The 18,630-nt window shown below is 44.6% G+C and overlaps 1 protein-coding gene across 4 annotated transcripts in view; it reads left to right on the forward strand.

Annotated features, from left to right (window-relative positions):
• The window catches only part of Cep192 (centrosomal protein 192), an 88,948-nt gene extending 78,371 nt beyond the window's left edge, over nt 1-10,577 (forward strand). For 3 of the 4 annotated variants that reach the window (XM_052742403.1, XM_052742406.1, XM_052742404.1), the window contains exons 41-46: nt 249-344; nt 3,954-4,073; nt 4,678-4,799; nt 6,348-6,477; nt 6,911-6,969; nt 10,150-10,577. In XM_052742403.1, coding sequence (XP_052598363.1) covers nt 249-344; nt 3,954-4,073; nt 4,678-4,799; nt 6,348-6,477; nt 6,911-6,969; nt 10,150-10,288 — 666 coding nt within the window. In that variant the 3' untranslated portion in view covers nt 10,289-10,577. The remainder of the gene's footprint in view (nt 1-248; nt 345-3,953; nt 4,074-4,677; nt 4,800-6,347; nt 6,478-6,910; nt 6,970-10,149) is intronic. The other variant, XM_052742405.1, reaches the window with a different exon arrangement.
• Nucleotides 10,578-18,630: the final 8,053 nt, after the last annotated feature.

Consider the following 18,630-nt stretch of genomic DNA (forward strand, 5'->3'; position numbering starts at 1 on the left):
CGTGTTTTGTGTTCACTCATTGCTGTTCGGTCTGTCATGTTTCAGCCCCAGGGAACTGCTGACGTAATGGCATGGGCGGAGCTTTCCTAGGAATGTACTGATGGTTCTTGACCTGTTTTTAAGATGGATTTGTCCTGTCCTCCATTACTATAAGAATAATGGGATCTTTTTTATTAATTTATTATATTATGAGATTCTTTATCATTTGAATAGTAATTAAATCATTATTTAAAATGATTATTTTCCAGGGAGTTGATGAAACTGGAGATGTTTTTAGAGCTACTTACACAGCATTCAGATGTAAACCTATTTCTGGCACACTGGAAGGCCATGGAATCCAAAAGGTGAGTTGTGGAAGTTTTTCATAGGCAGCTGATAAGAACATGATATTATTCTATGAGGAATGAATCATGTGACCTGGTCACTTCAGACCAGAGCTGGCCTCAGAGCCAGCTGTCCACTGGAGAAGAGGTCTGCTGGTACAAGCACACTTCCGTTGTGCTGTGGTAGGAAGTCTACTGAGCAGCATCCAGTTTGCTGACAGGGATTACAGCTGTGAGCGTTCAGTCAAGACAGTGGTCTGCCTGCCAACCATGGCCATTGAAACCCAATTCTACGTCACAGCATAGTTATCAGAATATTTTCATGGGCAGCAAATCCTTCCAGCTGTTGTGAGCTTTTATTATTTTCAAAGGATGATTTTTTTAAAATTATTTCTTTTATTTTTGAGATAATATACTTACATTGTTTCCTTCTTCCCCTCCTCCCTCCAAGAACTCCAAAACCAAGGAGTTCTTACTCTCTTTCAAATTCATGACCACTTTTTTCATTGTTTGTTACATACATAATCCTACTCAAAGCCTTAGCTAGAGGTCTAGAGAAATGGCCCGGTGGTTAGGAGCACTTCTGGCTCTAGCAGAGGACCCAAGTTTGTTTCCCAGCACCCATATCAGGTGGTTGATAACGGCCTGTATCTCCAGCTTCAAGGGACCCTGCTGAGATGTCCATTTGTGACTGAGCACTCCCTGGATAATGACTCCTGGCATTCTGACCATTTGTGAGTTTCTACAGTAACCACCATCCGCTGCCCAAAGAAACTTCTCAGATGAGGTCTCAGGGCTACACACACTGTGGCTAGAGCGCCAAGAATTCTTTCTTATCTATCTATCTATCTATCTATCTATCTGTCTGTCTGTCTGTCTGTCTGTCTGTCTGTCTGTCTATCTATCTATCTATCTATCTGTCTATCTATCTATATTTACTTAGAAATGTAAGCTCCATGGTGTTTTTTATTTTATATTTTGCTGTTGTATGACTTTTCCTAGGGAAATGTGAATAAATAGACTTTCAGTCTAGAGAGGACACTGACAATAAATAATTGCACCTAGTCTAGCCTGGTGAATTGAGTTACTAAATAGGAATATAGGGTGACTCCTGGGCAGCTGCATCATGGAAAAATAGCAGTTGTGTGCAGTAGACTTTTGAAGTATTGACCACTGTGATATAAGAATCGAATGAGGGGTTGGGGATTTAGCTCAGTGATAGAGCGCTTAAGGCCCTGGGTTCGGTTCTCAGCTCTGAAAAAAAAAAAAAAAGAATCAAATGAGGTAATAAACATGAAAGTTTTGGGGGTGTGTATGGAGTGTGTGGTGTGCTGTAATACTGGTTGTTTTTTCCTCTTTGTTATGCTTTGAATTTAGTTTTTAAAGAGGCATGGCTCTCGGTGTTTTAGAGCAGTTGCCTGTTTTATACCGATACAGGATGTCATTGTTTTCAAGCTTGTCCCCTCCTCTTCATTGTGTGTTCGACCCCCTGGACTGGTGCTCTCGCCTGGGCCTCTTCTGCCCGTCCCTCTAAGCTCTCAGAATCTGAGTTATTATCCTTATGCTCTGCAAGGCAAGAATGAGGTCACTTACATGTTTTAATGTTTTAGTCCAGACTTGGAGACACTAACTTATTATGATCACTGTTCTTTGATAAAGCCAAGGCTTAAACACTGATTTTTATAAAGCACTGCTTTAAAATATTGTCACATGATTATAGTGAGATGGCAAATTCTCTTGTCCCAGGATATCTAAGAATGGAGTGGGCCAACAGTGGAGGGAATCAGGGTCTCAGAGGGAGCTTTATTTGCCACATGGGAGCAACAGCTTCAGTGGGAACATGGACTGCAGCCCTGTGCACTAGATAAGATACCAGCCCAGAGACCGTACCAAGTGATACAGCTTGAAGCCTTCACAGGGTCTCGGGATGCCAACCAACAATAGTTCCATGTAGAGCGAATCTGCAGAAAGCAGGTCACAGCTGCAGAAGTGGATTCCTGTTTGAGTCTTGGAGGCTAAGGCAAGAACAAGTCCCCCCTGCCTGCAGTTGGAGGTTGAATCTTGGAGGGCAGAGCATTAGGAGTTCCTGTGAGTCCCTTACTTGAAGCAGAAACTGCCATTGCAGCAAGCCACCGATGGGTTGGTCTTGGCGGCAGTCTTCTTTCCTGGCTGCAGAGCAGGCTGAGTGGATCCTGGCTGGGAGCCAGGCTCTGAGGTCTTCCTTCTCTTCCTCCTCAGGCAATCTGACCCATATATCTGACTCTCTTGAGCTCTCCCTCCCATCAAACCCAGGAGGAGAAAGAGAAAGCATACCAAAACTCAAGGGTATACTCAGTCAGGTCAGTAGGCTCTGTTCCCTGCCACTGAGGTGGTAGGGAGGCACATACTTAGCTGTCAAAGGGGGCACCCCTTGTTTTCCTCAGCTGTAGGTGGCTAATGACCTTTGCAGAGAGGAGCAGCTCCTGCGTTCTCCACCAGGAGCCATTTTGTTGCTGTGGTGGTGGTGGTGGTCCTCTTCGATGCGCCTGCGCTCCACTCCAGCTGCATTATCAGTTTTTGTTCGGTAGGGTTTGCCTTATTCCTAGCCACCACTGCGGTGTCCCTGGGATCTTCCCCACCTCGTCAGGCTGCCAGGCATAGCTTGCTGCTTTGGGGGATTCTTGCATGGGTTCAGTGGCAGCTGGGATGTGTGTGTGTGAGCTTCATTTCCCTTGCTGCCTTAGCGGCTGCAGGGAAGCCAGCAGCTGACAGTTGTTGGTTGCTGGGTTCCATCCAGCCGGTTGTGACTGAGGGCCGCCTTTGGACACAGCCTGTAAGAGAAGCAGGGGTTTTGTGGTTGCTGCTGTGCAGGTTGTCTTCAGACCCCGGGTACTGCATACTGCTGCAGAGCTCAGATCACTGTTGGAAGCCTTTCTCCTGCTGTCACCAGCCAGCATTGCCTTTGGGGGTCCCTTAAGCCTCATCAGTTGAACATCACAGGTTGTGCATGAGCAGGTTGATGTATACCTAAGCTCTGTAAGCAGGACAGCTAGCTCTGACTCGCACTCTGAATTACTTACTGTATGAGCTCCTCTAACCTAGCACCATTTGCTTTATTGTGCTGGTCACCCTAACCTTCCACTGTTCTCGTGTCTGCACTGAGAAGGCCTCCATGACCAGGCTGAAAGAGTAGATTGTTTCCATGGTGAGATTTTCCTCCAAAAAAGCGTATACTGCACATTTGAGGGAAATGTTATAGATAGCTTTGAAAGTTACATATTTTGGATATGTTATACTATGATAAAATTGTCAAATCCTTCTTTTAAAGGTATTTTATTAGTTTATGTATATGAGTGTTTTTTATTCGTTTATATTTGTGTACCATGTGCATGCAGTGCCTGAGGAGGCCAGAAGAGGGCCCCAGATCCTCTAGAACAAGAGTTATGGATGGTTGTGAGCCATCACATGGGTACTGAGAATGGAACCTGGGTTCTCTGCAAGAGCACTGAGCCGTCTTTCTAGCCCTCAAATCCAATTTTTCTGGCGGGGGGGGGGGGGGGGGGCGGGGAACTAGCCAATATAAATGTATTTGCTCTTTTACTTGGTTTACACTAAACTTTGTTTAAAGTTGGGATCTTGTGTGTTATGTAGGTCTCCATCATGTTTCTGCCCAGAGACAGAGGGGATTATGCCCAGTTTTGGGATGTTGAGTGCCACCCTGCTAAAGAGCCTCACATGAAACACACATTGAGATTCCAGCTCTCTGGACAGGTGAGTATTGTCCTAGGTACAATAAGTGATGATTGTGTATATAAGTGGAAAAACATCTGAAAATACATAATAATTTCCTGATATGGTTTCATGTCCAGTAATTTGTTGTAGCCTCATATCCTAAGTTTCTTATCAGTCAACTGACTTCTTTGCAGTCTGCTTTTGGGTCTATTGTCTATACTGCACATGCCCTCATGTTTGACTTAATTATGTAAGCTGCTGTCTATATGTATGTGTGTGTATGGGAATTTGCATTGGGGCAACAGAATTAGACATTATGCAGAACAGAGTTTGCAGTTCAAGGGATTTAAAAATAATCATGTCTTCACAGGTTTTTTTTTTTTGTTTGTTTGTTTTTGTTTTGTTTTGTTTCTCTGTGTAGCTTTGCGCCTTTCTTGGAACTCACTTGGTAGCCCAGGCTGGCCTCGAACTCACAGAGATCCGCCTGGCTCTGCCTCCTGAGTGCTGGGATTAAAGGCGTGCGCCACCACCGCCCAGCGATCTTCACAGTTTTTTAAAGAAAATAATTCCCATAAGGAAATGTCCTTGCTTTCTGGAGTATTCACCTTTTCTCCTTCCACTTGATGATTGTTTTTCTACACAGAGCATCAGAGCAGGAAATGATTCTGAAGACTCATACTCCTCCGGAGATACCCTCATTAAAGTAGATCCTGCAGTCATGTCCTGGAGGCTTGCTGTGCCCGAGACATCCACTGGCATCCCTGGGTGTGTACATTGTGTCCCTCCTGAGAGTTTCTGCCCGTGTCAGTGAGATAAAGGTGTAGCACTAACATCCCTTTGCGCTTCCAAGAGTCACCTCCACGCTCTTCTGTTCGTTTGTATCTCTGTGCAGTCCTGTCTGTCCTGGAACTCACAGATCCGCCTGTCTGCCTGCCTGCCAAGGGCTGGAATTAAAGGTGTGCACCACTCACTAAACCTGACTTTCATGTACATTTCTGAGGATAAATATTTTTATTCATTTTGGATAAAAATAACTAATTATTACCCAAAACTGCTGGATCACATGATAAGCATGTTTAGCTTTAAAACAAGTTGGCAACTAATTTCCCCCAAAGTGTTTGTACTGTTGTATATTCCCATAAGAAGGGTATGAGCATAGATTCTGGGGCCGGAGAGATGGCTCAGCAGTCAAGAGCACTTGCTCTTCTTGCAGAGGACTGGAGTATGGTTCCCAGCGCCCTTGTCAGTGCCCCCCTCTGTCCTCCACGGGTACTGCACACACAGGCCCTTACATAGACATAGACATAGACATATGCACACAAATAAAAACAATCAAATTCTTAAGAAAGTCGGGGTTGGTTTGTTTGTTTGTTTTGGCCAGGCTAGCCTACATTTGCTGTGTAGCTGAGGATGATGTTAAACTTCTCATCTCTTACCTCCACCTCCCAAGAAGTGGGGTTACAGCCATCATGCCCAGATTGAAAGTTCATCATTGTTATTATTTTTTTAAGATTTATGTTATTTTTATTTGATGAATATGTGTGCTTGTGTGAGTTTTTGCCACTTAAGTGCAGGTGTTCTTGGAGTCCAGAATAAGGCATCAGATCCCTTAGAACTGAGTTCCTAGGCAGTTGTGAACCACCGTGTGGGTGCTCAGAGCAAACTCAGATCCTCTATCAGAGCAGGAAGTGCTCCTAACTACTGAGCCCTATCTCCAGCCCTGAAAGTGCGTCATCTTTCTGCTTGCTGTCCACTTCTCTGTTCATCTCATATTCTTTGAACTCTGATGCTAAACAATGCTAAAGGTGGTGGTGGTGGGTTGCTTTGGTCTTGCCTCCATAGTTTTCAGATGGGGGAGGCGGTGGCTGACAGTCCTGTCTTCACACTGGTGAGTTGGATCATAAGCCCCGAGAAGTCCTGGGGAAGTAAACAGGAAAGGTGGCAGACAGCTGCTGGGGACAGTGTCATGCCAGCAGATTGAAGTCCAGAGAGAGGCAGAAAGTCACTGTATAGGAATCAGGACTGAAACAGATACAGTACCCCCATTTCCATGGGAAAGGCCAAGGGTCTCAGAGAGGTCAGCATCTTTGTAAGTATGAGTGGTCCAGGTGACCAGAACTGAAGTGGAAGTGAGGACGAAGGCACCTTCCCCGTGCCTCTAACCCAGCACTCCTGGAAGATCCTCCCTGTGGCGTTACTGTATAGACCAGATGAGCTCCAGTACAAGAGTCTCTGAGTTACTCCATAATGTAGTGCATGGAAACATTGCTACAGACTGAGTAATGGCCTGTCATTGTAACCCTGTCCCCAAAGCAGGCAGCTTGACTCGAGTCACTGTGGAGTCTATGCCCCGAAGGATGTCTACATGTTCCTGCCAACCAAACTTGGGGAATCCAGGACCCTGAAAGTCAATTTGCGAAATAATTCTTTTTTAACTCATAAAGTAAGTTGAAAATGTTATTGTGGGCTTCCAAAAGGTCATTTTTAATGATTAGAAATATATTCTATAATATTTTAATTGTAATGCATTAATTTTTAAAAATGCTTTAATACTGTCTCTGAAAAGAAATTCATTTGCAGTTCATGATCTCTTATCTAAAAATCAAATTTAAAGAATTTTAACCTTTTTTTTTCTTCTGTATCCTCTACCACACAGTACATTTCTAGGTAACATTTACATTAGTCAAAACTGGAGAAAATTCACGTTAAAACTCTTTTAAAAATGTGTTCCTATTTACACAACTCTCTGTTGTCCTGCCTAATTTTTGTGGCTGAATCTAAATTTATGCAGTTTATCTTTTAAGCAAAGCCAGGTTTTATGTATGACAAATACCAAATTTTCCTGCTGTCACAAAATGTTACCTGTTCACTTCCAGCTGAAGTTTTTGAGCCCCAGAGAGCCTTTCTACATCAAACACTCCAAATACTCTTTGAGGTGAGTTTATCAAGAAAGCCCGTGTTCTTCTGAGGGTACAGGGCCTGCTTTGGGGTTGAGGGCAGGAGGAGGTTCCTCTTTACAGCTTCTCTTCCTGGTGCTGGCAGCGAGGTGCTCTCTGCTCACTTTCACAAGTAGCCAAGGAAGTGGAGACTGCCTAGAGTGTGTCGTTGGTCCCTGTGGGTCACTTGACAGTGTGGCAGCCTGCAGGCTTTGCTCCAGTGCTAATCCCTCTGGCTTGTAGCTTAATAACCTCACGGCTAACTGGTAGGATAGTTTCTGCTTCAGATGTTGTTTTCACTGGTCACTTCTGAGGCCATGAGTTGAAGTTTTCACTGATTGAGACAAAAGTTGTGCAGTGAATTGGGGAAGCATTTGTTGTGATGTTTCCCAGTTCTCATCCGTCAGATGTCACCGAGTTAGGCCTAAGACTAGACCTTGTTTTCTTCTTACCCAGAGACTCATGGTTTTGTTTGTTTGTTTGTTTTTGAGCCATTACAGGTGTAAGACAGGCTTTAAGGGCAGGGCCACAGGCATTCAGTCTGTTCCTGGTAATAGAATTAGTTATCTTTGAGACACTACACATTCATTAAATATTGACATCACCTAAATTCCAATGTAATTTTGACAGTTGAAATGTCAGATGATTTCATGTTTTTGCTTCATCTCCATTTTTAACAAGATGTAGTTTATCTGTGTGAAGCTGCCTGGAATCAGTCCCACTTTGCTGCTGCTTGTAGATTCTTATAGCTTGCACTGTAGCAGCCACAGTAGGAACTAATGAGAAATACGTATGTTTATACGAGATAGCATTTTACTCAGCTTCCAAAAACCAGTTTTTAAATGTAGGAAGTGTGGACGGTCATAGTGGCACACCCCTGTCATTTCTTGTACCTTGAGAGCTGCAGCAGATGGAAGCTTGTCCTGGACTGTGACAGGTCTAAGACAGACATGATGAGACTCTGTCCTTAAAAAAAAAGTGCACATTGTTAACACAGGTAAAAGTAAACATTATAATTGAGGTGAATTGTGTTGTGGACTTGTTGTCCTAGAGCTAGAAGATAGCATAGTTGAGCCCCATGTTTGTATACAAGCTGGGTGTCTTAGTTACTTCTCTCCTAGCCAAGGCAAAACACCTAACAACACGGCCACTGGAGGAGGAAGGGCTCCCTTCACCTCACGGAGGCAGGATTGTGAGCTAGCTAGTCACACGCATCTGCAGTCAGGAAGCCAGAAAAGAGATGACTGCTGGTGGTCAGCTTCCTTGCTTGGTACTCAATCCAGGATCCAGCCCATGGATTGATGCTGTGCAGAATTCCTGTGGGTCTTCCCATCTAAGGCTACCCCATCCTGTCTGATTGACAGTGTTAACCATCCCATCATACTGGATCTAAAGAAACTTAGAAACCTGAGAGAGTATGCCAGTTTTTTTTTTTTTAGGACTAATTTTATTTGTAATTATGTATATGGGAGGAGGGGTCACCATGCACTGGTATGGCTGTGTGTACACTACACATGGAGATAAGAGGACACCTTTTTAGCAACTAGTTCTCTCCTTCTACTTTCTAAAAAGATTGATTTATATTTTCTGTGTATGAATCCTTGCCTACATGTGTAACTTGTGTGCCTGGGACCAACTAATGCAGAGGAGGGCATTGGATCCCCTGGAATTGGTGTTACGGATGTTATGAGCCTCCATGTGGGTGCTGGGTATCAAACCCGGGTCTGCTGCAAGAGGCAGCAGGTGCTTTTAAACACTGAGCCATCTTTCCAGCCCAGCATGCTCTTCTGCACCCAAAAGCCAGTAGAGGTTTCATTAGGAGGACGCTGTTAGTGAGAGTCTGTGCTGTTTCTGACCATCAAACCTCAGAGCGTGTCACTCTGGGCAGCGACGAGGATGAAGGAAGGGCCTTGCCGTGAGGGAAAGTCTAAAAGCTCCCAGCTTTGACTTAGAGTGATTAAACCAAAGCTGATGGCTGCATAAAGAGCAGACAGATCATTCACCACAGCCATACAGTATATCTAGGGACACAGTTTTGTTTGGTGTAGGTTTTTGTTTTTTGTTTTTTGAGACAGGGTTTCTCTGTGTAACAGCCCTGGCTGTCCTGGAACTCACTCTGTAGACCAGGCTGGCCTAGAACTCAGAGATCCACCTGCCTCCCCAGTGCTGGGTTTAAAGGCATGTGCCACCACTGCTGGGCTAAGGGGGCACAGTTTTATGGACAAGAACAAGCCTCCGTTAATATTGCTCTTAAACATAGGCACTCTTTGCCAGTCTATATAATCGGAAAATAAAGCTTCCAAGAATAATTTTTATAAAGGTATCAGATTTTAGAGCAAAATTGCACAGTAGCGTTGATAAGAATGGGACAGGTTTTAAATTCTTTACAATGTGCTGCCTGAATTAGGTAAAGCCAGGATTTTTAGTTGTTTTTTTTTTTTTCTCACTTGTAGGTAGTGACTTGTGTTAGTATATGAGGTACAGAGAAGCAATGTACATTCCCTCTTTCCTGTTTTAATTTGCTAGCCAGAGACAGAATCCCAATATTGTGTTAGTCTGAGTGTTTTGTTTTGATTTTCATTTTGTTTGTTTTGGGGCTGGGGTGTAGCTCAGTCGGGAAGAGTGCTTACCTTTGTCAGGCATGAAGCCCTGGGGTCATCACAGAATTCTAGTGTGGGAGGTGTAGGTAAGGGATTTGAAGTTCCAGGTCATTCTTGGCTGTGCAGCAAGTTTGAGGCAGCCTGAGCATATGAGAACCTTGTCTCAAGGGGACAAAAGCAGTGCTTGGGGTTAAAGCACAGGCCGCAGGCATGCTGGGCAGACGCTCTCCAGTTGTACTGTCTCCATTTTAGATTTTCCTTGCCTTTCTGTCAGCATCTTGTTAAATATTAGCTTTAAAAAGTTAGAAATAGGCTGAGTGTGGTGGCACAGGCCTTTAATCTCAGCACTCAGAAGGCAGAGGCAGACGAATCTTTGTGAGTTCCAGGCCAGCCTGGTCTCCAGAGGGAGTTCTAGAACAGCCATGGCTACACAGAGAAACCCTGTCTGTAAAAACAAAAGAAAGAATTTTAAATAGGATTCTGTGCTTCTTGATTCATCAAGCCTGTGCCAGCATTGGGCTGTGGCAGGTGACTGCTGATGGCGGTCACTTCACACCCGCCCATTTCTTTTCTCCACAGAGCCCGGCATTACATCCACATCCCCGTGCACTTCAGACCAGAGTCAGTGGGCAGATTTGAAGCTCTGCTTGTGATCCAGACAGATGAAGGCAAGAGTATTGCTGTTCGGCTAATTGGTGAAGCCCTTGGAAAAAGTTAACTAGAATACATTTTGTGTAAATGACCCGGTATATTTTGGTAATCTCATTTTTCTACACCAAAGTTATGCTGTTGTATATATTTTGTATATAAATCCAGTATGTATAAAGTATAGATTTGTTTTTAAAGAATTCAGTCCCGAAGCCCTGACTAAATATCATGTATCTAGCTCACAGTGTTAACATTTACAGGGGAGAAGTTCTATTTTTGCATTGATTATGACATTCTGAATAAATACAGCATATGTTTTAATGTGGTGTATTCAGAAATAAACTTGAGTTTTTCACTGAGCTTGTCTTTCTATATGATATCACATTATAAAAATTAGAATTTGACTTTATCCTTCTAATTGTTCCCAAGCTTCAGAATGTGTTCTGATTTCTTCTCCTCTATCGCATAGTTTTCTTTCCCCTAAGAAATTTCTTTTCTCTGTTAGCTGGTTGCCGAGATAGTGTCTTCCTGTTCTCTGTAAAGACAGTGGGAAAGGTGGTTTGTCTCCTAGTGTTGCTTACTGTATTTAGCTCTGGACACGACAGCTGCTCCTGGATGCAGTTTGGACATGACCTTTGCAGACACGTACCGCCTGACAGAATGAGGGGAATTCTGTGGGCTCAAAAGGGGATGGGAAGGACCTCCTGCAGGAATGGTTAAAGGGCAGTGCATATGAGGTCAGGAAGGCAGCATGCCACCCAGAAGGTGTAAGGTGAGTGACTGCATCTGGCTAGTCACTGGCGCATCTTCTGAGCATGGTCACAGGCCCAGCCAGCAGCCTTCTGAGAAGCATCGGTGTTGCTGCCGAGTAGACCTGGGATTTCGTCTGGGTAGCATTTTAAGTTTGGATTACTTAAACCCAACTACAGTTAAAAGGAATAATTGTGAGTCTGACAGAAAAGCAAATCTCTGCGTTCTCATTTTTCTCTTGCCTAGAGATCAGACTTGTAAAGCCAGATGTGATAACTCATGCCTGTGGTGCTGGCACTTAGGAACCTGATGCAAGAGGATTGGCATGAGAAGCCAACCTGGGATGGAGTGAGAACCAGTATAAAAGCAAAAAGAAAGAAGAAGGGAGGATTTTGGCAAACATTTTGTTGTTTCTTTGTTTTATTTTGCTTTTTGAGATGGGGTCTCTATGTAGCCTTGGCTGTCTTGGAACTCACTGTGTAGACCAGGCTGGCTTTGAACTCAACAGAGCTCAACCTACCTCTGCTTCCCAAGTTCTGGAATTAAAGGCATGCACCGCCACACTTGGCCCTCTGCAAAAGATTTCAACAAGATACGCAGGTAGTACTTTTCCCGATCCAGCTTACTACAGATTTCATTTGTCACATGTGATGTCACTTCACATTTGTGTGGGCATTTGACCACACTCCAGAAGATTCAAGAGTAGTGCATGTTTTGTAATGTTCTTTCTGGTCCTTCATTTCCTGAGGGTTGTGCTGTTTGTTTCTGTGAAACTGCTGCTTTGCCTTTATGTTATGCTCAAGAGAAAAAGTATGGAAACAAATGGAACACTTTAAAAATGACTCTACCTCCTACTTCTTCTGGGTATTCAGTTCCTGTGCCTCATTATTGTCTTGGAAACATGACGTTTGGGGTCTTTAGGTCTCTGTGTAGCTTTGGAGTCTTTCCTGGAATTCACTCTGTAGCCCAGGCTGGCCTGGAACTCACAGAGATCCACCTGCCTCTGCCTCCCAAGTGCTGGGACTAAAGACGAGTACCACCGCCACCTGGCTAGACAGCTTCTTTAATGGCCCCAGCCCTGTTACAGCCTTATGTAACTCCCTCCCCAGGGTTGACTGTTTCCCTCCAGTAGTCATGTTCCCAAAAGTACTGATGACTGTGTTGCTAACAGACTCCTTGGAGGCCTTAGGGAAGCCAATTGCTATCGTGGGAGGAATTGTGGGTGGCCTGTGACCCACAGCGAACTACACACTGAAGCTCTTGGCCCAGATCTTACTAGATCGGTCAGTAAGTGAACTTCCTTGGTGGGCATTCAGATGAGACTCCAGTCCCAGGCAATGCCATGTTAACAGCCTTGCCAAAGGAGAGTCCCGAGCACTGCCCAACCAAACTGCCCAAATTCTTTTACACAGAAATAATAAATAGTTTTAAACCATGATGTCTATGGTAATTTGTTCTGCAGCACTAGATAACACAGTGGCTACTTATTTTAAAAACTAGTTATACTGCAGATTTAACCAGCACAGTGTCAGACATCCTGTAAAGAATTACATGTAAAATCTGGTGATAATTTAACAATGATTGGTGCTTCTATGAGTAAAGAATCCTCATTTGGGTTGTAGGAAGCATGTTTGTTTACATGTTTAGTATGCGAAAGATCCTGGGTTCAGTCCTTAGTACCAGAACATAAAACAAAAACTTTGAAAAACTTGGTGTGGGACAATCTTTGTACACTGTAAATGTGCATTGCTTTCATTGTTTAAAAAGCTGATTGGCCTATAGCTGGGTAGGAAGAGATTGGGTGAAACAGCCTGACAGAGAGAATTCTGGGAGGAAGAAGGGCAGAGTCAGAGGAGTTGCCAGCCAGATGCAGAAGGAAGCAGGAGATTAATGTACCATGCTAATAAAGGTACCACCATGTGGCAGAGTGTAATAAGGGATATGGGTTAATTTAAGTGTAAGAGTTAGCTAGTAACAAGCCTGAGCTATTGGCCAAGCATTTATAATTCATATTCAGTCTCTGAGTTGGTTATTTGGGACTGGGTGGTTGGGACAGGAAATGTCTGTTTACAAAAACTCTTTTGCACAGTCAGTCTTTTTAAAAAGATGTTTAATTTATACCTAGGTAAAAATCTGGAACAAAGAGCTCTGTGAGTTGGTTTTAAATGAGCTCTAATTTAACGCCTGTAGACATTCCACGCTTACTAAAAACCAAGAGCAATCGCAGTATGAACATAAATGCTGCTGTCTTTTGGCTCAGAAGGGTTAGATTGTGCAGACAGGAGATATAGGTGGATGCCCACACTCTGGCAGTCTGCCTCTCAGAGGCAACCATTTCAACTCCTGAAGCTGAAAGCTGTGCAGCACTAGGCTTTGAGGATGGTGGCACTGCTTTAGTCCATGTACTGTTACTGTAGCAGAATCCCTGAGACTGGGAATGTTTTAAAGGAAAATAATTTATTTCCTATAGTTAGGAGCATTGAGAAGGCCAAAGCCATGAAGCTACATCCAATGAAGGCCTTCTTGTTGGTGAGAACCCTGCATAGTACCAAGAGAACAACATCTAATAGATAACCAGACTGGCATTCAGGCACCCTTCTGGAGATGATGCATTGGTCCATTAACCATAAGTGGAGTAGTCTACTAGTGAGGATAGACCCTCAAGACCTAAGCACTTTTGGTAGTTTGAATGTAATTGACCCCCTAAAATCTCATAGGGAGTGGCACTCTTAGGAGATGTGGCTTTGTTGGAGTGGGTTTGGTCTTGTTGGAGGAAGTGTGTCACTGTGGGGGTGGGCTTTCCTATGGTCAGGTTTCCTATGCTCAGGATACCATCTAATGTGTCAGTCAACTTCCTGTTGCCTGCAAGATGTAGGGCTCATCTACTACTCCAGCACCATGTCTGCCTGCACAGTGCCATGCTCCCTGTCGTGATGATAATGGATTAAACCTCTGAAACTGAAAGCGAGCCACCCCAGTGAAGTGTTTTACTTTATAAGAGTTGCTGTGGTCACGGTGTCTCTTCACAGTAATCTATACCCTAAGACAGCACCTATCGATGGCCCTACTCAGAGACCAACTTTCAACATGAGCAGTCAGGAAAGTAAAAGAAGAAGTAAGTCAATGAAACTTTAATCTTCTTGGAAATCTTTTTTGGGGACAGAGTTCCTCAGTATTCTCTGTCACCCATGTTACTGGTAGGACCTTCTCCTTCTTCCTCTCCCTTGGGCACCTCAACCTCCTCAGTACTGTAAAATCAGTCAAAAACCCATTCCTAAGGCGTGTGTAATCCCAATAGGAGAACATAGTTTTGTTGTTTATTTGAACTGACAGCATCAACTGCCTTCTAAACATATTTATGTTCATAAACAGATGCCTTAATCAGAGAAGCGTCTCTGCAATCAACAGCCTTTTCCATGCTTTTTTTAATGTGTAAATTTTACGTTTCTTTAAGTTTCTAACAAAGTTGGCAATAATGTAAAGGAGGTTTTTCTCACCAAAATGCTTTCTTCTAAGATTGTAAAACCTCTTCAGTTTTCTTTCTCTACACTTCCCATCTCTGCCTGGCCAACCCCCACCCATCTATTTTTCAAGGCCGGTTACCATCCTGACAGAAATGAAGATATTCTAGAGTCCCTTGTGTCCCTTCCTGGGCTAGCACGTTATTGCAACTGCAGCACCTAAGAAACTGGAATTTTCCTAGGAATTTGATGCTAGAAGGAAAAGGTTGGGAGCTTGATGCCCATTGAAGGGGCAGCTTGTCTCCTGAGAAGAGAGAGATGTACCGTTCTAAAGCCTGTCAGATCACTCCAGGAGAGACTGGAGCCCAGTGATAACAGTGGCACTGATTAGTAATGTGAATTGCTTAGCTATTGTGATGGATGATCTTAGTTACCAAGTACATCTGGGATCAACTACAACCCAAGCTGCTGGGCATACCTGTGAGGGATTTTCTTAAATCAGGTTGTTTGAATTTCGGAGACACACTGTAAATCTGGACCACGTTTTCTGGTGGCAGGCCATATAAAAGGGCACGGAAGAAGGAAGCTTTGATGTTGCCATCACTCTTGCTGGTAAGTTCATCTATCCTGTTTCTATGGCCAGTAGTAAAATGAACTTCCTCAGGATTCCAACGTAGACTGAAAAACAGCATCTCTCCAGGAATCCTCATGGATTCCAGTACCAGATTGGGATGGCAGTGATGTCGGACCCTGTGTACTGAACAGCTCCTGAATTCTTAGCCTTTCTGTAGCCAATAGTTTGATTGGATGGTCAGGGACTTGGAAAGAACATGATCAGAAAAATGGGTGAGAATGACGTCTGGGGAAGAAGTACCTGGGTAGATCCCTTCCAATGGGCAAAAGATGTGAAGATACTTGTGTCCCATGTCAATGCTCATCAGAAGGTAACTTCAGCTGAGGAGGAGTTCAGTGATCAAGGAGATAGGATGACCCGTTCTGTGGACAGTCAGCCTCTTTCCCCAGCCATCCCTGCCATTGCCCAATGGACTCATGAACAAAGCGGCCATGGTGGCAGAGATGGAGGCTATACATAGGCTTGATGACATGGACTGCCACTCACCAAAGCTGACCTGGATACAGCTGCTGCTGAGTTCTAGATCTGCCAGCAGCAGAGACCAACACTGAGCCCCTGATACAGCATCATTCTCTGGGGTGACCAACCAGTGGCCTGGTTGACTACATTGGACTACTTCCTTTGTGGAAAGGACAACACCGTGTCCTTTCTGAGGTAGATACTTATTCTGGTTGTGGATTTGCTTTTCCTGAGTGCAGTGCTTCTGCCCAAACCACCATCCATGGTCTTATAGAACACCTCATCTACTGTCATAGTATTCCACACAGCATTACTCCTGACCAAGAAACTCACTCCATAGCCAGAGAAGAGCAGCAGTGGGCCCATGCTCATAGAATCCTCTGGTCTGGCCATATTTCCCACCATCCTGAAGCAGCTGGCTGGATAGGACAGTGGAATGGCCTTTTGAAGTGTAGGGGGAGGGTTCCTCAAGAGGCTGTATGCTGTATATATTTTTAACCAGCATCTACCATATGGTATGGTTTCTCCCATGGCTAGGATCCATGTGTCCAGTAATCAAGGGGTGGTAAAGGGAATGGGTCCACTCTCTAGCGCCCCTAGTGACCCCCTAGGAAAATTTCGCTTCCTTTTTAGCAAACTTAAGTTCTGCTGGTCTAGAAGTTTTGGTTTCTAGATGGGGAGCACGGCTGTCTGGAGACACAACAAACATTCCATTGAGCAGGAGCCATTGACTATCAAAACCCCCAGTGGCAGTCAAAGGATACCATCCCTTGAGTTGTTGGTCAGGGGGACCCGAGGGACTCCCAAACATGCCAGTGTTCCATGAACTAATGAGAACATGTCACTGGTGTTGAAGCATTTGTCTGGATTGTTCAAATGCTGCCTGTTGGTGATGGTGTTTCTTGAAAGGCTTTGGAGATGGCATCGACTGGTCAAGTTCTAAGGTAGTTTCCTTGAGTCTGGAACATCTATTCTCAGAGTCACCTCCTAATATGTAGTTCAGGAGATGGGAATGGCTGAGTGCACTCAGTGGTTCCTGTCAGGGCCAGCCACCCAGAGACGTCCCAGGAAGAGAGACCAGCAGGGCTCCCTGGCACCTGCCTTGTTGGAAAACTAAATTTCAACCCTGCTTGGCTGCTTTAACGACTTGGTGGCTCACTGCTACGTAGTGAGAAGGTTGTTTCCACTTCTGCTGCTCTCTAAATCAATCTTAAAGCAACATAAGAAGTTTTAAACATTCTGGTTATTTAAATTGTGAAACTAGGGCTGGAGAGATGGTTCAGAGGTTAAGAGCACTGACTGCTCTTCCAGAGGTCCTGAGTTCAATTCCCAGCAACCACATGGTGGCTCACAACCATCTGTAATGAGATCTAGTGCCCTCTTCTGGCCTGCAGTCATATATGCTGTATACATAATAAATAAATAAATTTAAAAAAAAATAAAAATAAATAAATTGTGAAACTACAAATAAAGCCATTGTTCTCCTGAGTATTGACTGGGATGGCAGGGACAGGTTCCTTGTAGAGTGAGCACAGGCTGTCTCCCTAAAGGCCAATGAAGCCTTGTGCCCATGGCCAAGAGAGAATGAAAGAAAACGGTGTACTGTGGGATCCTTTCCTGCAAGGAACACTGCTAATGTTAGTGAATGTGGCAGAGCCTCCTTTCAGGGACCAGTCTCTGCCGTGACATAAGGTTGCCTGTGGGAAGGCAGATCAAGGGAATGTCTGCTGTGTGCACACTCACTACCATCACGTTTATCTCTCTGATAGTGAATATATGTGGCCTGAAAAGTGTGAAGAAAGTCAGTGTGACCAAACCAGTGCACCAGAGGCTAGTGAGGCTTTCACACGTCTGAATCCAGGGTGGTTCTGAGGGGTGGGACAGAGACTAGAATCTAAATCAGACTCTAGCACTGTGACTTCTTTGAGGGGCTCAGTCCATATACAGAACCTACTGCTAATATGGCCTGTAGGCAGTGTGTCTGTCCAGGATATGTCTACATATTGCATATTTCCACAGGCCATGCCTGTGCATAACATGCCTGCACATGGTACTCCTGCATAGGGTTGGTGTGCACAGGACTTGCCTGTATGTAGTTTATCTGCACCCAGTGCCCTGGTACACAAGGCACATTGGCACTCTGCTAGGGAATATGAAGCCGCCCACCCAGCTTGAAAAATACACGTGATGAACCTTAAGGAGGCTGACAGGTACATGGCCCATGGAGGCAGATTAGCAGCCCTAGGGTTACTGTCTGGCACCAACAGAGGCATCAGGCAGGTGTTCCAGGTGTTCTTATTCCCTGCTGCCATGGGCTCTCAAGTTAAAAGCAAGATCCCCGCAAAGGTGAGGATGGAGTGTCTGTATCACACTTTCCTGTTCACACCTTCCTGTCCCTTCCCAGGGAGACCACAGTGGGCGGGACTCATCCCACCGAAGCTGTCCCACATGTGACCACCCTGTCACCAGCCGGAGCTGTCAATCATGCTGCTTTGTGGCCATGTCACCGGCATAATCCGCAAGCTTAGGTGTCCACAAAGAGATCCGTGAATGAGGAGGCGATTGTGTTAAATGGAAAAGAGTTGAAGAATTTCCTTTTTCACCAGGGCCATGAAAGAAGTGACAGCTAATATTTTAAGGCTGGAACAAGATCATTGTGGTAGAAGATCTTTGTATGTTCTTAGAAAAAAAAAAATAATGCTGTGTGCTCATAATAAATATTCAAAGGCTCATTTTGTATCATGAATACCGGATAACTATTTTCTGGGGAGACCATTTGCATTGGCCTTTTTGAGACATTGCAGGCCCAGTCTGTGGCTGTCAGAATGAGCCCAACCATGCAATCCGCTGAGGCCAGTGTACTAACCTGAGCCACTCTGCAGAACATCAGGAGGCTGCTCCAGGCCCCTGCAGGGCACCCTACTTTCACAGGAGCAGCCAAAGCCTCAGGTATGTGCTCCCTGATTCCACACTTCACCCAACAAAAGGATCGTGCTTGTTGTTGTTGGGAGGAGGGGGTGGTCTTCAAGAAAGGGTAAGTGAAGGAATTAGCAAGTACAAAAACGGCCTGCTGCCGACTGACCACCGCCAGTAATGCCACTAAACCCA

The sequence above is a fragment of the Peromyscus californicus genome, unplaced genomic scaffold (genome assembly GCF_007827085.1).
Source record: "Peromyscus californicus insignis strain IS unplaced genomic scaffold, ASM782708v3 Scaffold_17__1_contigs__length_78620276, whole genome shotgun sequence".
NCBI classification, from domain to species: Eukaryota; Metazoa; Chordata; class Mammalia; order Rodentia; family Cricetidae; genus Peromyscus; species Peromyscus californicus.